This window comes from Chiroxiphia lanceolata, chromosome 3, assembly GCF_009829145.1.
Source record: "Chiroxiphia lanceolata isolate bChiLan1 chromosome 3, bChiLan1.pri, whole genome shotgun sequence".
Taxonomy (NCBI): Eukaryota; Metazoa; Chordata; class Aves; order Passeriformes; family Pipridae; genus Chiroxiphia; species Chiroxiphia lanceolata.
Genome location: NC_045639.1, coordinates 41,184,057 through 41,205,730, shown reverse-complemented (window position 1 = coordinate 41,205,730; position 21,674 = coordinate 41,184,057). Strand labels below are relative to the sequence as shown.

General features: G+C 35.4%; 1 protein-coding gene across 3 annotated transcripts in view; it reads right to left on the bottom strand.

Annotated features, from left to right (window-relative positions):
• SIPA1L2 (signal induced proliferation associated 1 like 2) overlaps positions 1-21,674 on the bottom strand; it is a 129,746-nt gene that overhangs the window by 73,212 nt on the left and 34,860 nt on the right. For all 3 annotated transcript variants that reach the window (XM_032682931.1, XM_032682933.1, XM_032682934.1), the window contains exon 3: positions 1,116-2,822. In XM_032682931.1, the coding sequence (XP_032538822.1) occupies positions 1,116-2,580 (1,465 nt within the window). In that variant the 5' untranslated portion in view covers positions 2,581-2,822. The remainder of the gene's footprint in view (positions 1-1,115; positions 2,823-21,674) is intronic.

Sequence of the window (21,674 nt, the reverse complement as noted above, 5' to 3'; positions counted from 1 at the left end):
AGCTGTGGGTCTTTTTCTTCCTCTTTCATGAGAGATTCAGATTCTTTTCTTCCTTGCTTTTTAAAAACAGTGTTTTTACAGTAACTATGTTCTCAGTGTCCATCATATTGTGAAAAATACTGTACTGGATCCTCTTTTGAGTGTCTTGTAAAGGGTTACAGAAGGAAGGAGTACAGTACAGTGCTTATTTCCTGATGTTCAAATATAGTTAGAAAGCAGAGGAAGTATGATTTCAAGAAGACTCGGGTTATAACAGTCTTTTAAAAACAGCAGCATACCTTTTTTTTTCTTTTCTTTTAATAACAGCAAAAAAGATCTAGCTGTAATTCATGATTCAGAGAGGACAGAGGTAGGTATTTTGGGGTTCTCCCCACAAAGCCAGAGATTTCATACGCAATTCAAAATGCAGTACTGAACACAGACTGTCAAAGTCCATCACAAAGTGGAAACAGTTTATCTGAATAACGATTCAAGCCAAGATAATTACTCTGCTGAGAAGAGTATCCTGGCATTTTTGCAGTGTGAACACATCCTAAAACAAAAGGGTATAAGGCAAGCAGAAAGGCATAAAACACCCTTCTTTAAGCTGAAAAACTAAACAGCATCAGAAGCTCTTTGTTTAAGGAGTATGTATGCATGCATACAGTATGAAAGGCCCCAAAAGACACTTGAAGACAGTACAATCTAGAAGGGAGCCAGAAGTCTCAATAATAAAACCTTCTTCTTTGGAAGCACCTTCTAGGAAATAATGATTTTCATTCTGGGTATCAGTATTTCCAGTGCATTTACCAGATACAACTGTCATTTTTTCCTCCTGCTGGTCAAGACAGTTTAGTTTGGAGAAGTTAGTTTACGCGCTATTTTAACCTTTCCTTAAATCACTTAATGAACTCACACAAGTACTGCCCAATTTTACATATAACCCACTGGTTGTCCAATATCTTTATAAAAGGGCAAGAACACAGGCTTAATTCTAGTAAAGAGTTTCAGGATCCTCTGGAATACTTAAGTCTCTCTATAGAGAAAAAAAAAAAAACAAACAAAAAATAATCTTTACTAAACAACTTAAATCTAGTGCATTGCTATGTCAGAACAGTTGCATTAAAAAAATTTACCTTTTCCATAGAAGAACTTGCGGTAATAATATGCTCCAAGATCAATGTGTTCTATGATGTAACGCTTCACTTTCTCTCTGTGAATTGACTGGTTTTCTCTTGGTACTTCCAGTACTGAGACACCAGCATTTGTGCAATGGGAACTTAGAGAGGACTCAAAAGAACAACTTTCACCCGAAGAAAAAGATGCTGAATTTGCCCTAGAAAGTGCAATCCGTCTGTCTCCTTCCCCACCAGTTTCATTCCTGAAGTAAGGGCAACTCAATACTAAATCATTGCTTTTCCCATCACCCTCATCAGCATCTAAATTCTCTTTTGAATTGAGGTCCTCTTTGCTTCCCAAAGGAGATTCACAGTTTCCTGTCTGGCCTGCTGGCATCTGAGTCTGTGATGCAGCTGAAGCCCCAGTGGTTATATTTTTCCTTTTTCCTACATTTACTCTGGTAGCCATTGCTTCATTTATGTTAAACAAAACACTCTGAACATCATAATGTGCAAAACATTTCTGACAGTTCCAAGAACGAACATTTCTGTCAAGTCTATCATCCAGGTCTGATGAAAACTTGAAAGTTTCATGCTCACTTTTAACTGTTCGCAATTTTCTAAACAGAGATGTTTCTACCCCTTCTGATTTTAGTCTCCTCTTGAAAGACTTCTCCCTGTCTCGACCAATAAGCAGGGCACTATCCATATAATCCAACCCAGAAATCCTGACAAATTCTCCCCTGGAAATCTGCGCAGCAGCATGTAGACTCGGAGAAACAGTAGGATCACAGTGGAAAAACTCAGAAAATCCAAAAGGAGCAAGGGTTTTATGTTCAAAATTTTCCACTCGATATCCTCTTAGCATTGCAAAAAAATTTTCTCCAGACAAGCCTTGTCTATCAATTGAAGAAGTACTGCCATATTCCCTATGAAGAGCTGCTCCAGTATTTGGGTTAACAGCATTTTGGTCTAAAACATCTTCAGCATCAATATCACTTATTGTCACATCACTGTTGCTTCTTTGCCTTATGGGATGAAGTCCCCTTTGAGGGGAATGAACAAAAAGATCTCCAATTGAATATTTTCCCTCCGTAAATTCCAATTCTAGCTCTTCTTGCTGTCCATCACTTTGATCATTTTGTCCATTTGGAAGTACTGAGCCAACACCTTCATAACCAGCTGGAGGTCTGTTTTCCCAAGCAGCTTTACTCAATTCCTTAGAGCAATCCTTTTTAGGAGGCCACTCAGATACCCTTGCTCGAACACCCATTTTAGGCACAGCTGGTGTACCATTTGCTTGGTTATTTTCAGCTTTGCTAGATGCATTTGAAGACACAGGAGGACCCATGCTACCATTCAAGGCTTTAAGTTTTCTAGCGAAATAATCATCAGATTGCATGCTTCTTGAAGACTCCCTGAACTTTGAGGAAGTTCTGCTTACTTTGTGCTTATCTTCTTGCAAAGACCTTTGATCACTCATGTCCAGTCAGTGGGAGGGGAACCACTGCTATTGCATAAATTTACTGTTACATTTGTTATTACATTGTCTTTTATGGGCCAATAAACTACAATATAAAAATACAGTTACAGTCTTCCCAGAAGTGCCGGCAGGAACCTCAGTGTACCATTTTTGCACAACTTCTGTCAGGAGAGCAATCTCAAAATATTTCCTTCAGTTCAGATGCATTCAGTTCAGTATTAATCCAGACAAATTTCTTATATCTGTTCATAAAAAAAAAAAAAAGAAAAAAAAAGAAAAAAAATGTATTAAAATGTTTATAGTCAATAACAGTAAGCTCCAATGTTACTTGTATATACATAACAGCCCATGAAACTGGATGAAACTAATGAGACGTGTTTTGTATCCTTTTCTATCCTCTGATTCCTTAAAACCCAACAAATGTAATAATCACAGTTTTCCGTGGGATTCCACAGGATGTGAGCAGTTTGAACCTGCCTCTCTCATGGACACACCAGTACACACACACTGAATAACACAGCACGTTTTGCCAAGCAGAACAGCCACAGACAAATATCTCTGCATTCTTGCAACTTAGACATCCATTCTTTGTCTAATCACTGGGGTTTGTTTGCATAACATTTAAGACACTTTTATCCAAGTTTTCTTGAAAATGGCCAATACACACAGGAGTGTTGGGGCAAGACTGGTACAAAATACAAGTAAAACATATAAAGCAGATAGGACCTTAGACAGAGAAATGTGTTTTGCCCCATTGAAAACAACATTTTAAAGAGAAGTAATTTCTCCACTATGATGAAATCAGTGAGTTAATGTACTTCATTTTTTTCCCCCCTCTCTCTTCCCAAAGAGAGATTTACTCACATTCCTTCCTTTGAAGTGCAAACTATTATTTAGTTGTGTAAAACAGTTACAGTTGTTTCTGTTATATTATACTCCTCTGGTTATTGTGCTAAAGAACGTGTCTGTTTTCTTCCACAAATAAGAAAAGACAGTAGCTCTATTGACAAGTCACATTTTGATAACAAAATCGGAACTGTTAGGATATAAAAATATTCTTCAATGGCTTTAATGGTCTTAAGAATGTCCATGACTCATGCTGTGAAGATTCATTTGCAGACAGAGCCCATAATCTGTTGCATAAAAGCAGACTAAAATAAGAATCAAGACAGAATGTTATGTACTTCTTTTACAGATTTTGTTCCTCGAACAAAAATGCCAACATAATGGTCTTTTGAGATGCTGCAAATAAAGCTAATATGCATTTACCAGAGATTAAGAAAAAGACAAATTAGCCTGAAATAGAAGGTGGATGACGGGCAAAGGGATAATAATAAATTAAAATGTGACAGCTTATTTTCTTCTGCTTGTCAGAAGTCAACACAAAGTCGTGTTTGGTACAGAAACCTTTAGCAGTCTTCTACAGTAATGGGTTTATAAACATTTTAGACTTACAGTAGTATCATGTTGATATGGTTTGTATGTGACTGGTAGTAGAAACTGGTGACAATAACAATACAGCATTGCAGCTTACTTTCATTACATACGAATTCCCTGATAGTCAATGAAGACAATTAAAATAATGTTTTGGGTTCCTTACAGGAGTCCAAAAGACAACCTACATGTTCAGAGAGACACTATTTGGGAAGTGGCATATAGGATTTTTTAATATGCAAATACAACACAAAAAGAAAAATGTTGGTCACAGAATCATAGAACAGTTCGAGTTGGAAGGGGATCTTAAAGATCATCTAGTTCCAGCCATCCTGGCATGGGATGGTGCTCTAAACCTACCCTCTTTCGGTTTAAAATTATTAACCCTCATCTAGTCACTATATGTCCTATATGAAGTCCCTCTTGGCTCTCTTGTAGGGAGGCCACAATTAGGTTTCCCTGGAGCCTTCTCTTCTCCAAGCTGAACAACCCCAGCTCTCTCAGCCTTTCCTCACAGGAGGTGTTCCACCCCTCTGATCATCTTCATGGCCTTCCTCTGGACTTGCTCCAACAGGTCTTGTCCTTCCTGTGCTGTGGCCCCAGAGCTGGATGTAGCACTCCAGGTGGGGTCTCATCAGAGTAGAGAGTAGAGGGGTAGAATCCCCTCCATCAACCTGCCGGCCACGCTGGTTTTGATGCAGCCCAGGATACAACTGGCTTTCTGGGCTGCAAGTGCACATTGCTCAATCATGTCCAGCTTTTCTTCCCCCAATAACCCAAAGACTTTTTTTATAGGACTCCTCTCAGATACATCAATATGCTTAACATTTTTGGAGCACAAGAAATATTACAAAGGTGATATACAAGTAATGTCTGTGTGATACACAGTAACATGAACAGCTGACAGCTTTTTAATCATCTCTTAGATTGTTCTTTACACAATCATAGAAGTGTGAGAAACCTTTGTTAAATAGAAACTCTGAAGGAAAATTATTCCAGAATCATCTTTTCTGTTTCTGCAAGTACATAAAAGAGTGAGAACACACAAAGTTCAATTTCACATACTGGGAAAGAAATTTAACTTCTTATTGAAGGTTGATTCAATTTTCTTTGAAATTACAGTGAAATATGTCTTCTAGCCTTCCTGTCCTTTCCTACAGAAAAACTATGAATGAAGTCATTAGTTTATGCATTTTTAAATAAAAAAATAATCTCTTACAGAATAAAAAAAATACATATAAGGTAAGAAAAGGCTATCCTGCAAAAATCCCATTATTTTCTTCTCTTAACCCTTTTTCTGTGATAAGCATTTGTGCAAAAGTAGTGAATTGGACCAGGAACATAATGCAGGTTGAAATTAAATTGGGGATGAGGTGGTGGAAGGCAGAAGGGAAGAGTGAGACTACCACCCCATTTATTTTGCATTCAAATCCACAATGTGATTTACTGTTCGGCCTCACAAACAGCTGTATTTGTGGAAGGCAAGGAGAGAGCCTGATGGCCACAGGAAAGTAAGACTCCTGTTTCTTTGGTGGTGGCAGCTTAAATACTAGAGGAAGTATGGCCTGAGTATTTTTAAAAAAAGGTACATTGCAAAAGACAGTATTTAAAGACAGAATTTGTTTTCTTTACAGTATAAAGCTGGGGTGACAAGACCAAAGAAATGCCTGTTTGGAACTGTAGATTAATATTTTATTGGAAAAATTAATGCTTGAAGAAGTGATGCAGTATATTTAAGATATACTGTTATTTTCTTTTTCTTAATCTAGAGTTTGTCTAATTGAATAGCTCCTGGTTTTAATATGACTGACCATTTCGGTAAATTCTGTTAACTCGGTACATCAGCATGTTCTGTCTGACAGCTGACTTATGCTTATGGATAGCACTATATTCTCCTGTATTTGCTGTTAAGATTTTTCTCTCTCCATAGTAAGAATTTACCAACTCACAAATATTGCCCTACAGATGTTGATACTATTTATTATAAAACAAATTTTGTTTGCTGAAGGTAATAAACTATTACTTTCTCCAAGAAAGCTGCCAGTATGATCATGCGTATCCTTCTCTTCAGACCTGTACAGCTCTCTTGGTCAAGCTCTTCACTTCCCTCTCTTTTCATCTCATCCTAGCATTGAAGAATGGAATCAGCGACAGATAAGGTCGAAAAAGAAAAGCTGGATGCCTACCCTGCTGTTGTGCTCCTGCCAATCCTTCCCACTAAGACTGCTGGATGTTATGCAAATAACTTAAGTTCCTTCCACACAGCTACAAAGCCTTCCTTCTGAGCTCAATACAGCAGCTGGTTTGTTAGCTACAGTTACAGTTCTTTAACATGGAATGATTCCAAGTTTCCTGGGGACCTGGATACTTGCCCACAAATGTTCCCGTGCCAGTAGCAGAGCAATGAATAAGAACTGTACTATTGGACTATCCTGTCAAAAGGAGGTTGTTTGGTAACGTTGCCTCATGTCAGCCTTGATAGATGGAAATGAATTATTTAAGAAGTCTTTCTGTGATCATTTTGTTGATCAAGACTTTGGAAATCTGCCCCTATTATTATGTAATGTTATCATCCTAAAAAGAATGCATAATTTAGATGAAAGCATTAAATCTCTACTATTTATCAAGATGACAGTTCCATAAACCATGACTCTCAAGCTCTGCTAATCTTAGAAAATGGGAAGTGCAATTTGATAAAGTAGGAGTATAGGCTGGAATAATATGCCAAAAGCTGAAGATGAGACATTTAATTTTCATTCAATGGATTCTACACAGCGTTTTCTGTGCGCTCACTCCGGTGAGTTTCCACTCTTCAAAGAGACACATAGTAGCATTATGTATTTGGCCAGTGTAGTAGCAGAGTAGCAGTTGCACAATGGCTACTTCATGAGAATCTAAAGTCTGCAAGAAAATTCTGCCTTCCGGCGCATACTTGAAAGTGCAATGAAAAAGAAGTGTGCAAAAGAGAAATGAACATGGTTTCTAAGCTGCCTGTCTTTTTACAAGTTCTAGACTAGATAACTCACTGAACAAATCTGTCACAAGGTATTATTTCCTAAAACTAAGATTGCCACCAGAAAAAAAGGTAATTTTTGAAAAAATACAAAATAATGCAAAAAAAGGGGGTTTTAATGCAAATTTCTAAAAACATACTACATTAGCAAATGGGTTTAGATTTACATATTTTTAATATAACTATTATTTCTTAATGATTCCTAAATGAGAACTATCCAATTTGCAGAAGCAAAGTGACAGCTATGTCTGGTTTTCAAGCAATGCTACTTACTTGTGTGTTCAAGTCAGAAAATTCTGGTCACACTAAACTGTGATATCATATGACAGTTGATTATGATGTCACATGGGATAATTATTACTGCAGATAGTAGTATGAAAGAGAAAAATGAGTTCTTCATGTTTTTGGTGGGATTTTTTCATGCAAATGTATTTAGAAAACCATGATATTTAAGCATAATTGTCTTTAAATAGAATATTTCTTTCAAAGTTTTCCATGAGGCTCAGTGAATATTACAGAATAACACTAACTATAATTGAGGCACTTATTCAGATTGCAGCTGTGGAAAATGGATTGGAAATAATACAATGAACAAATTATGAGCACAGCTCATAAAAAAAAATGTTTTGAATTATTATACATCAAATTTACAACTAAAGCTACAACTACTATAGTATAAATAGTTAATTCTCGTATGCATATTTCACGTACTTGAATAATATGCAGACATAGACAAAAGGCAGAAGAAGGATGGGAAGACCCTCATTTGACAAATGGAATTATAGATGAGCTCCTGTGTAGTGAATATTTGTGGCACATTTCCTTAGCTATGCTGTATTTCTTTACATTTACAGTCTCTGCTCGTGAGAGAAATATCAGAGTAAAAACTGAAAAGAATCCTTTGTTGAAATAGCCTAGTTACAGAAATGTATCCACCTACAATCATGGGGAGTGGGGGGAAGGAGCCATAGCTAAGAATGACAACAGCCCACATGATTCTCAGTGGTATGACCATCACATTTCTTATAAAAAAGTGGAATTGCACTAGTTTTGGACTGGTGCAAGATTTAGGGTAAAAAAGAAATAAATACTCTGTTCTTGAAACACAGTTCCCTTCCCCAACAAAGAAAATGGCAGATGCACATAAATATTGAGACAGATGCAACAGAACTTTGAATTCCACATCTGTTCAGTGCTCTTCAATGAAAAGTGTTTTATTTTTGAGAGATCCCGCCAATCATAACTGTTCTCTTTCATTAACAGGCTGAGAAAAATCTCATGACCATCTACAGAAATAATTGTGTAAGACAGAACATTAAACAGACCCCTTAAAAATGCTAGACTTCTTTAACTTATGGTCAAGATCCTCCACCTGTCATCTTGACTTTTCCAGAGAAAATATATATGATACCTTTCAACTGCTTAAAACAATACTCAATACTATGACTTGGTTTAGGTTTTTTAAAATATCCTACATCCATTCAGTGAAAAGGAATTACAAAAGATACACTTTCTTGGTGTATCTCATTATACCACAGAATACCAAAAAATATTTATCACAAAGTTCCAGTAGCTTCTCTTTAACCTATCTTCTATTACTTTTCCTGAATATTTGGTCCTACATATTGTATCTTGATTCATGCTTTGTTTAATTAAGACACTAAGTTTTTCATCAGGCAACCTAGGTTATCTCTCAGTGAATATCAGTGTTTTATACAGAGCTATTACTGACTCTAACCTTACTGTCATTGATTTTAAACATTCTGTTAGAAATAACCTTCTGTTACTGAAAAATAAGTTTGATAAATTTGTGATTGTTTTAGCACTTAATTTTCTTAGAATACTTATACCAATATTTTATTGTTCCATTAGCACAACTTTTGACACCAAGATGCATTAAGGCTAATTTGATTTCCAGAACAAACTGGATATCCTCCTATTCTTACAGGCCTATTATAAACAGCACAATTATGCAGCCTATGCAGAGTTTAACTATGAAACTGGAACAGAAGTTATATCTTATTCAGGTCAAACTGTGTAAAGTAGTAAAGTGAAATCAACAGCAAAACTATCACTGACACACACACTGCGAATCTTTCGTTTGCATTCTTCTAATTCAGTTCAGTTATTTTTAACTGAAATGATGAAACTTAAAATGCAGTAACGCCTACAACATAATGCAATTAATGAGGTAAAAAGGAAAAATTTTAACATTGAAGTCTTAGACCAAAGAATTTTTTCAGAGAAGGGTTGAATAAAAGCTCTGACCACTTACTATCCCAAGGGGAGGGAGCACATGGGGAAGACACCAAATTCCTCATAGATTATCATTATTAACAGATGCCATTTTTTGAAAGCCTCCAATAATTGCAAATAGAAATTATATACCTGTCAGTCAAGTTCTGGTATCACTGAAAATTTAAAAAAAAAACAGAATCCAAACTGTCTTTTTCTCCTTTCATTCTCTCTGTTCAAGAATCTAGGTGTCAATGGGCAAGAGTAATAAAAAAGAACCCAATTTACTGAATATTAAGTAATCTGTTCTCTACATGGAGACTAAAAAGACATCCAGAACATACTTTACATAGTATGTCAGACTGGATGATTCTAAGATATTTCCCCACCTTAAAGAATTTATATGTACTTATGTCTGTGCCCTAACACTTCATATTAATTACAGTCTCCTCATAAATGGATTTATCCATAAAATACTGATAATGTAGAATTTTAATTCTAGTTTCATCTTTCAGATTGAAGAGTCTTCAACCCATAATGACACAGATATGTCATAAACAAGATTCACACATATCAGTATGAAATATCAGTCAGCAGATAAACACAAATAATTTTTTTATCATACTTTATATATTCAGCATAGATCAAGATCCTAAAAAGAATGGAGCAAAAATCTGTTTGCATGGCATGTACTTTTCCTCAGCCAGTAGAACCTATTCAGTAAGGAAGTTCAGATTAGACAAAGCATGAATTATTCTGAAAGGGTAAAGATGATTCATTTACAGTTATAATACAGAAACATTGCATTGAAGCAAGTTCCACTCAAAACCAACAAAAAAGCAATTTTTAGTGGTCTTCTCGAGCAAGCTGGACAACCTCTGAAACCTCAGTAGAAACAGTACTGTCTACAGGCTCAGAAATTGTCAAAAGTCTGCTGATTCTTGAATTGCCCTTCCCTGCTTGAATGCATGTATTCTCATTTAAATTGCATAATAGACAAGTCAGGGACTATTCCTTTGTCCTGTTGGAACAGTATCCTCATACAAGGACCCCACTGTACAGGATGCTAAATACTACGATAATCCAGCTGGTAAACAAAAAGTGTATGAAGTCACTGTCAGAGGCAAAGCTTAGAAAGATAAAGATTGGACCTGTGCACCACATTCAAATCATTCAAAGACAAGGAAAAGGACAACCAATTGTATTTGAATTGGGATAACACCAAAAGAGAAATACAGCATCTGTAAACCAACTAACGGAAGTCTATACAGAAAGGGGAATATTCATATTGTATATTGAGAAAGGAACATATTACATGTGCTTCATTTCAAGTCAAATTTTTACCTTCATGTTCTTAATACACATATACAAATACTAAAAATGCTAAGTCTGTCATGTAGTTCTTATAAAATACTGGCAGACACATAAAGCAACTCAGTGTTTTAAAAGAGTATTGTATCATTTTAAAATGAAGAAAATAACATATTCTACCTTTTCCCAGAATTAGTGACATCAGAAACTATCTTTTCTGTTAAAATTCTAGCTCACCACACAAATGGTTATTGAAATTGCAATTGAAAAGCACTCTGCCCAAGAGCAGGTCTAGGGAAAACCAGGGGAAAAAAATCACAACGAACAACCCACATAATACTACAAAATGTCAATTTCATTTAAAGAAAAAAGTCACATTGTAAGAATTTTTGTCCTTACAACATATAACAAATTGCTACAGATGGAATCATGTGATCAAAAATTAGAAATAATTAAGTAACATCATTTTCTTACTTACCAATCTTCAAAAATTTAAAGCTTCGTGAACAGAGGGAGATTTCTAATTGAAAAACTTCTAACTGAATGCAGTAGCTCTGTATTTTCTAGAGAAATTATCTCAAACGTTTTTGGGATATGTGCATAAGTTTCAACATAGTGCATATACAGTTGCTTTTGATTATTCTGAAAAAATAATAGGAATACTGGAGTTGGTACCTCCCTGGCTATCTGAAGAAATGGTTTTTAATTAAAAGTTGAAAGGAAAGTAGAGATGTGCTAAGATTTTGATTGTGATTTCACACTTCAAGGTAGAAATTTGGAAGCAGGTTCAGAAGCTGCACTGAAGTTGAATAAGGAGTCAAGTACTGCAAGAGGAGATATTGTTCAGGAAGAGAGAACAAGTTGCAAGCTTTGAATTTTCTGAGTCAATATGACACAAAAATTCATGAGGCAATTCCACTTTTTATAAGTCTAGTACGGTGAGGCCCAAAATAAAGCTTTTTCATCCACTCAGTGAAAAGATAAAACAATACATCTCTTAAACAGCTGAGGCTGCCTATTCCACGAAGTAGGTTTCAGATGCTGACACAGTACTCAAGAGAGCCTTTGAAATATACAAAGCCATTTTTAGCCAGAACAAGAAAATTCTTTTATATGCTTCTATTATAACTGCATTTGATAGTAAAAATGCTGCCTCAGGGAGGAGGACAGATTAAGCCTGCCGTGTTCACATTGGTGATGTCAGACTATTTGCATTGCCCTAAGCACTTACTCGGATTCTATGATATGAGCTTACAAACCCATACATTGGACATCATCTCCAGAGATCACCAAATTCTTCCAAATAGCAAACCGCTCAGTACTAGAACAATACTAATGCTACTCCCTCTAATACATACAGCTTTTAAGGGCATCAAATTTTTTGAAGTAGAAAGAAAGAGCCTCCCTAAAGCAAAAGACACACCCAATACATCCATCATTGGAAGAGACAGTCAAAGGAGGGTGCATGGATTTTAGTCACGGGTACACAACAGCTTGAGTTTGAGAAACAAATTCCCTATTTCATTCCAAAAATCTTCTGTTTTGACAAATTATCATAAGACTTATTACCCAATGGAAACAGGCATTCCAGAGTGGTTTCAGTGGTATAAAATGTAAGGGCTCTAAACAATAACTGATAAAAGGCTGAACATTCATTCTGCTCATGTTCATGAGAAACGGGTATGTCATCCAACAGGTCTCCATATATTTACATGCAGAAGAGCTCGCTGGCTCAAAATAATCAGATTTTTGCATTATAACCATATGTACAAGAATATGTTTCTCAGACAACCTCTCAAAGACCCATCAACTGCATAAAACTTGGAGTACCAGGGAACATCTGGATATGACATTAATACTCAGTGCCTACAAGACTACAATATTTTGTTACACACACTATTTTATCCCATTTCCTGTTGTACATAGAAATTTGAGAGAAAACTGCAACCATTAAAATAACATTTGAGAAACTTTGCTAAACATACCTTTTGTTTATACTTATTATTGTATTTCCCACCCAATATCAAAGATATGTGCATTGTCTTTGGGAGTTTTCCTGTAATAATGATAACTATGATGATATTCAAGTTTGTCTACCACAGGACTCCAATTTCTATTGGAGTCTGTCTATGAGAAAGGCTCACATAAAGTTAATTGTTCCAGCTTCCTTTGGGAAAAAATACTGCTTCAGAAAAACACTATCTGGGTGATGCTCTAGAGAATTTCTACAGAGAGGCCTTACAACTGTAGGCCTGTGACAGCAGAGGGTTCTCCATGTGACTACGCAAATCACAAATGCATATATCCAGTGTCATCCAGAGATTCATCAAACTTTCTACAGTTTCCCGAAGATAGACACAAAGGCAACATGCTGATTGCCTTCCCTCCTTCCGCTAGGCCTATCGCACTGACCTGACATTTCCAAACACCACCTGGCACTGAACAATACAGGTTGGGCAAAAAGCACCTCTGAGACAGCCAGCTGAGAGGCTGGTTGTTCTACAGCCTCATACGGCTACTACCTAGTTCTTGCCAAGTGAACACCATAATGAACACAGTGTTTCTCAAAATTTTTCGGAGTGTGGCTCCCGTTAAAAGTCCTTCCTCTGTGCCATCTTGACCAGCCACATTCCTCCAGGGTGGATAAAAACAGTCTGTGATTATTAAAGGTAACTGTAGACATTCACCTACACACTCTATAGATGAGCTGCTGCAGCTAACACCGCTTTTTCTAACACTTTGCAACCTCTGGGCAAAGAGGGAACCACAAAGTGGATAAATACAGTCTTAGAAGACCAAATTAATTCATTTCTAATGGAAAAAAAAAGCCTAAAGTCCGCTTTATTGTTAAAGTAAAAGGAGAAGTATTTGAATAACTTCTCCCATCACAGAAGTTCACAACAATGAAAAAACCTAAATACACTGTCTATGACAACAGAGAGAACATTCAAAACTCAAAACATTCTAGCATGGAAGAGATCTCTAACTACACACTAAGAAGAAGATACAGAAGCACATTTTATGGAAAAAATTGGAAATACTAGCTTTGTTTCTCTATCTTGTGTTTTCAAGAAAATGAAACAGGAAATAAGTTTTACGCCACGTCATTTGGTAGTAGAATGGATATATCACACTTCTGAATTATTTTTCATATTAATGAAGTGGCTGATTAAAGTAAAATAAGTTTTAAAGAAAAAGGAAACATGACTATTTCTCTTCATTGTCTTTTATGGAAACTGTTTCAGTTTGACCTTGGTTCTTTATCAGCTGGCATGAATTGTGAGGCAGCATAAACTGATAATATTACTGGCCAGTTTTCGGAATCTTAGCTTCAAGCTGATGGGGGATCTGCAGTTTCAGATGTCAGTAAGTAAATCTTCAGGTACTTCTGCATCTCTTTAGAGCTATAAAGTATCATCTCATATCACTGTGCATCAAGATCTTTTTTAAAAGCTATATTTTGAGAACACAAATTTCACTTTTTCTATCCTTCTTCTCTAAATCAAAAGAGTAAGAATTCCAAATAGAAAGAAAATACGTTGAAATATATGGTGACCATAATACACTTAATGCATATAGTGTTACTACATAAAAACTATTTTATTCTTAATTTTACAGCATAATCTGGAAAACAGATTTCATAATATTAACAAAATACATTAAGAACTTGGTAACTTGTGCCTACCTGACATTTCTAAGCACATGTGTGGACCACTTGGCTCTGAACAATAAAGCTCAGGCAAACAAGAGTCTCTCTGAAAGTCAGCCTCTAGGCTGGTTATTCCACAGCTTTGTAGAGTACGAGTTCTTTTCTGATTAATAAAACCTTTTCACATAATTCTAGACACAAGCAGAAGAACAGTAGCAGGAGTGGGAGAGTTGTTAGCAGAATATTGTTCTTCATTTTTCATCAGTCCACTCAAATTTGGCACCACTTGATAGCAATAAAAAGTCACTGCCATCTGTTCAGTGATCATTTGATATATTATCTAGAATCAAACTGTTAGGCTAAAAACCTTGTTATCAATGAGGCTTAGGAGGGTTGTAATTGAAAATAATTTTGTTAAAGCTTTATGGAACACTTCCTTCTGCTACCCCCCAACTATATTAAAAAAAAAAAAAGACATCAAAAAAAACCCAACAACCAAAACCACTGCAAAAAATAAGATAGCATAATCATTGCTCTACAGCTTTCCTTTAGTTTACTAAGTTAAAGCACACATCAGAGAATTTTCTGGAGTTGTCTTGCTGAGAAAATAAGCTATATAAATACATTTTAAAATGAAAAAAAATAGCAGTCTTCAAAAATATAGTGTGGAAACACATCTTTCAAAAACTTTGAGTCAGAGAGACAAGACCTCATTTTTCTAGACTGGAAAGGAGACTTTTTGTTGGATATATGAGTTTTCCAGACAAAGTCATCAAAATCATCATCATGACTGGGGTCGTGATGGACTGTGGTCCACTTTTGGGAGGCATGGGGAATGTTAGCTATAAATTCGTATTCATCTGGAATGGTTTGCTTTTATACGGCCAATTTTGTTTTAACTTTTGCTTTTAAAATTCTGATTACATAACACCCCATCCAATAAATCAGACACTGAATTTTATATTTGATTTATCAAGTTCTACTCTTTATGTAAATTAAAATGTTCAAATAGGAGGGTATAATTAACATATCCAAAGTGTTCACACACAGGCATAGTAATGCAGTGTAGGCATTGTAAAAAATCTGCCTCTGAATTTCATTATTGGCTTTGATTTAGCACAAAGTTTTGGGTCAGCCAACAAACTGTATATCATTCATACAGACCGCACATTTCTGGAACTGTGTTTTTACTTGCTGTCAGTGCCTATCTCCCTCTTTTTTTGCAGCTTATTTGCATTACAGAAACCAGAGATGTATTTCAAAATCCAAATTTAGAAAGCAACAAACACATTTGCTGTGTCTCTGACTCTTAAAAGGCTCAGATTATAAGATATAAACAACATAAATGGCATTCCTTCTCCTTCCCCATACATACTCAACTACTTATCAGTAAAGTCAACAGGTTCTTTTACCCCAAAATTCAGGACATTATCAAATAAATCTTATTTTCTTTATTACCCAGATAACCTTTATAACTCTGACTGCATGTTTGTCAACAATTATAAATTGCTTACAAAAGGTCTCAGCTATTCATGTCAACATTATGTATGACCCTTTAATAAAAATATCCTTACCTACGGCAATTCATAATGTGATTTTAAATAATGTTCTACAGAATCTGCTAGGCTAGCTTTTCTAAAACCAATAAATGTACATGAGAATTAAAAAACCTACCAACCAACCAAGGCAATTAAAGATGCACTGAACTATCCATACAGTAAGCTCATGTGAATTTCTACTGTCTTGAATGAAGTATGATCAGTAGTCTTTTGCAATGCCAAAGGCAGTAAAATCAAAATAGTCTGGGACTTACTAAGCATCAGTGGTGATATACTATTTTTTACTTTAAAAACTCCCTCAAAACAACAATAATAGACCAAGCCCAAAGATACTAAGAATTTTGATAAATACTTCTGTTTCTATCAAGTGTATATTTCAGTTCTTTGAATGTCTTCCAGACACATTCCATGGGAGTAAATCTTAGTGCAGGTTGAAGGTTGCATTCCTCAAGCGTGTGCATAAAGAAAAATGCTTTTGCATACAAATGCATTCGTACTTCCATTAGTCTGTAAGCCCATGTTAAAAACAGTTTTAAGAGAAAAGTTTTTGCAAACTGTCGTACCATCTTTAAACTTAAATAAAATCACAATTTCCCTCTCATCTTGTTTTTTAAATACTCTGAACTCTGCTTTATAGGCTTAAACTGAATTAAACAAACTCTATAGACTCGAGAATATTTTAATATTTTAATATAGATAAAATAATATTTTTTCAGACTGTGGTATCTATGAGGAAAAACACCTCTTCTTCCTAGATGATAAACAGCTTTCTGAAAATGCAGACTAAATTTCTGGTCAACAGTTTTGATTTCATATGAAGAAAGACTTCCCCTCCTTTCCCTTAGCTAGAGAACTATATTAAAATAAAAAGCTTTGGCAGCAATCTGGGCCAAAACAGAGGGGTATAAACTTGCTAAGTAATCATCTAAAACCATATTTAGAAAAATTAAAAGGCTACTTGCACTTCAGAAGGCTTCATTACATAAGACCTACACAGGTAGTGAAACAAATTTAAATTAGTAAATTGTAGCAGACTGCTCTTAGAATGGGAGTGTGGGGGACATTCAGTAAAATTATGTTTTAAGGAACCATGTCATTCTGCTTAAAATTAAGTTGCACAGTTTCAGTATTGTTTTTCCTATTACTCTTACTCAGGAATTCACTCCGATTTTCTATCCAAAATGCCAAGTCTTGAGAAAAAAAAAAACAACAGTGCCAAAGTCTCATGAATAGCTCTTTCAGCGTATCATCAAATCATTAACCAGACTGTCCACATTTCACTGGGAAGATTTTGTTATGCATATTTATATTTACAAAATAAATAGCACGGGTATACTTCTCCTTCCATTCAAGGATTTGTTAACTTTCTATAAAAGTAATGGTGTGCATCCGCATGCCATATTTGCCTCATACGCCAGGAATTCTTTGTCTCTCACGATGTGGTTCCCATCTATATTTATTCCAGTGTGCTTCCTCACTTCCTCTTTTCTCTATTTCCATACACTAGAACCCATGTATTCGACAAATCATACCAAATTCATGCAATATTTTCCATCTCAATCTATATGTATATCATCTTCTTTCCAAGGAGCACAAATCAGACAACGAATTTGTGTCAGACCATGACACCTTTTGGTCTGGAATGAGAGTATTCACAGTTAATTGTTACTCAAGCATAGCTATTTAGAATGTAAACAGGCCAATAAGGTAAATTAAGATGCCAGGCAAAGTTAGGATGGTAATGGTTGTCATCAACCACTTATTTAATTTGCATGCAATTACAGATATGGTAAAAGCTAGCAGCTTTGCTAATCATCAGTCAAAAGCTCCCACACATTCATGCTATCTGTTTTCCACCCAAATCAATTGGTTTCTGTCCGTGATGCCGAAAACCATCCTGAAACACTCAGAATTAATCCAACTCCTTGTTCAAAATAATCTGTTATCAAGAAGTGATCTGTCTCTTCCTGGCAAGTTCAGACTCCTATAACATCATGGAAGGAAAAAAACATCCTATATCATTGTCTTCACCCAAGCCCATTTCTTCCTCTTTTATAAATATCCTTTTCCTTGTCCTTTCCAAGGTCTAGTACTCTGACAAAAGTCCAGCTTTCCAACATAGCATTTAAGTTCAGCTGACTTTGAAAGCATGTCTTTGCTATAGCCTCCTTATCTAGAAATACTTCCATTTACTAGTTATTTCTGCACTGAATGTTTTCTTTTCTTTAATTTCACTGCTGTTCCTCTATTGTCACTTCCTTTATCTCAATATTTTTCCTTCTCATTAGCATCTTCCTAAAGTATCATTCATTGGTCCTTTCTTTTTTCCCCAAGATACATCTTTTTATAGTATCCAAGACAGTCAGATGAGACACTGTACAACACTACTACTAGTATCAGTTACCTTGGTTGCCTTTATCCTTTCCAGGAGAGTAGGGAAGCTATGGGATTTTTTAAAATGTCCACTGTGCTGTATGATTATTTAAATGCTTCTTTTCCTTTGAATAAGAAGGGTATATACCTACAATCAACAGTTAATAGCATGTGTTACTCCCGGGTGCTAATCCATCCCTCCACCTCCTGTCAAAATCAAGTCAAAACAAATATGTACTTCAATATGTTCTTTAAGTCAGCAAATGATCTACTTCAAACAATAGCCTAGAGAGGATTCCAAGGAACAAAGCCCTTCAGAGAACACTGTCATCAACCCTTTGTCAATTACAAAAATATGCAAACAAATAAAATCTTAAAAGATCATGAATTACATATTTTTAGAATAGATAAACCAAAAAAAGACCAGAATATGGAAAAAAGAAAATATATAGTAGCCTTTGTGCTACTATATCACACTTTTTAAAACTAGAATATCTTTTTAATAATCTATTTCACTTTTCAGCTATTATTTTAGAGGAAATATGATAGAAATATTTAGCCTTTCTTTTAAAAAATTAACAATTAAACACTTCATAAACTGATTAAAGCTACTTGGAAAATGTTCAGTTAATATGTGAGTTTAAACATTGAAATTAGTATTTATAAACCTCAAAAATGCATATCAAAGCCACAAAATAATTCAAACAAATAGAACATGTATGAAGGAAAAAAAAACCCTAAGACTTCTATCAAGAGAATAACTGAAATACCTGTTCTTGATCACAGTACTTCATGAATACAAGAACTCATTTTGAATATGAATTGGGAATGCCATATTATTTTGTCACATCTTCCTGGAAGACTGTGTTGCATAAAAGGAGTCATATACTAACTGGAATTAGTTTCTTCTTGCTAAGACACTTCAAAAATACCTTTTAATAATAGAGACTAGACTTTCTGTTCCAGTTAAAGCAATTCTTCCACAGATTAAAAGAAAATGGGTCTCTGTGTTCACTAATAAAACTCTTCATGAAAGAACCAAAGGCCTATCAACTCATGAGCCAATCAGTTCTTCCATTCTAATATTCAATGTGGAAATCCTAAAGTATTCGAAACTAAGCTAAATATTATTCCTTGCCCAAAAATGCCAGCTAGATAGAATTAACAAAATTAGTCATAATGAGAGGTAGCAGATCAATTTGTTAGTCTTTGCAGAAAATTAAAAGCAAATCTGCAGTCAGATTTCTCAGGTAAAACACTGACCCTTCCCCATTTCCCCAGTTTGACCCCACGCCCCAATTTCAGATGAAAGTGTCTCTCCTATTCGAACGGACTTAGTGTCGGATCAAGTGCAAATAAAATGTGACCTTGTTGTATGCAGGAACCACTCAAGGGAGAAATTTAGAAGTCATTGCACCACAGTCAATGATGGAAAATGGCTTGGTGAGCACCTGAGTCCTCAGTACCCTTGGATGGATCTCATCCAACCCCATAAACTTGTAGGTGACCAAGTGGAGTAGCAGGTTGCTGACCATTTCCCCTTGGATTACAGGGGCTTCATTCTGCTCCCTGTCTCTGTCTTCAAGCTCAAGGAGCTGTGTATCTGAAGAAAAATTGGTCTTATTATTAAAAACTATTAAAGACAAAGAAGGCATTAAGTACCTCATTCTTTGTCACTGTGTTTCCCCCTGCACCCATTTAAGGCAGGACAATATATCTTAATGCAAAAGTTCTTTTCATATTTGTTTCTCAAACAAGTTATAACTGAAAGGAGTATTTGTTGAATGTCTAAATTTTTAATAAATCTTAATAAATGTTAATTTTTTAAAGCAGATATTGGCAACAACATTTGTAAGTTCGAAAAAAGCACATTTTTAAACAAACACACAAAAACTGAACGCAATGTACTGATATACAATTAATTGTTCCTACATACACAATGACTCTACATTCGAATGAGACAAAATTCAATGCACCATGCAAGCTGCTTTGCACATAGAAAAAAGTTGAGTGAAACTACTATAGTAGCATATTGTGCTTAAGCTAAACAAGACAGGCATTATTTCCATTGAACTCTACAGAACCCCAGTGACAGTGTGCAGTAACTGGGGAAAGAGCACACATTAACATAAAAATTCTAAGTCTACTGGAGAAAAGCAGCTTTGTGGAAACTGCAGAACTGAAATACAAATACAGAAAAAAATATCCAACACAGTAAACATCTTCCTACCCTGAAATACTCCAAAAAGGAAACAAATTTGAGTTTGATTTGTCTTGATTGTGTTTGTGTTCAGGTTTTTTGTTTGTGGGTTGGTTGGTTTGGGTCTTTTGGGGAGGAGAGGTGTTTGATTTTTGTTTTTAGAGGAAAGTTATTTTATTAATTAAAAAATTAGTACAGTCTGTTCAATATACAGCTTGCTTTCCAAGTAACATTTCTAACTATGTATTCTTATTGTGTTGCAATATCCTTTAGATCCTAGTAAGAAATAAATTCTCACTTCTCTACTTAATACAGGAAAGGAAATTAACTCTTACTGCAACAAGTCTAAAAAATGGAAGCTCAGCCATCAATGCCCCAGTGAAATACTGAAACTACCAAGCAACTGGCTAGTATGAAGTCGGAAGGCATGTAGAGGAAAGTTTGCAGATCTCCATCTTCAGCAAATACAGAAACACTTAAAAACCAAACTATTCATGTAACAGGAAAAAAAAATAATTCTTCACAGCTCTAGCTATCATCAACCTCTAATAATTGTAGACTAGACAACAGAAGTAGATGCTGAGTCTGGGCAATGGACATGTAGGCAGTACTTCACATGTAGGCGGAAATGTTTGCTTCCAGAGAATGAATGAATACCACTTGATAGACCACATATGTGGTCAATTGAAAGATTTTGAAAACATGGATCAGTATCAAAACCAGATGCCTTCTGATTCAATTAATAAGTAGATTTCCTAACAATTGAATAAAGAAGGTAGCATGTACGTTATGGAATTAAGTGTGAATGACACATTGCAAAGATTCACCCAGAGAATACATACAGACACTTCTGTCCTGCCTTTGTAAAGGCATTTTTATAAGGGAGTACAAGAACTAAAAGTGTGCAAAAAAACAACCAACCAATCAAACAAACAAACAAAAAAGAAAAAAAAAACAAAAACAAAAACAAAAAACAAACAAACAAACAAAACCAACAAAAAACCTCAACCATCCACCCCCTGAAATAGCCTTCAGAGAAGGTATGGGATGCCTCAGTAAGATCTCCTTCCATGCTATGAAACAACATCCTATTATAACATTCTGTAATTTAAACATAAATACAGAAACATCTCTTTACACTGCACTTAGCTCTGCTTCTGCTAACTAGACAACAGAAGATAAGTACAAAAAAATTTAGTAAAATTTTCACTGAGCAGTATGCCCAACACAGCTGGGCAGTTGCTGGGCTGAATACTTAAGGGAATATACCATGTAAAAAGGACAGAGCATCTAGGTGGGAATAACTGAAACAAAAAAAAA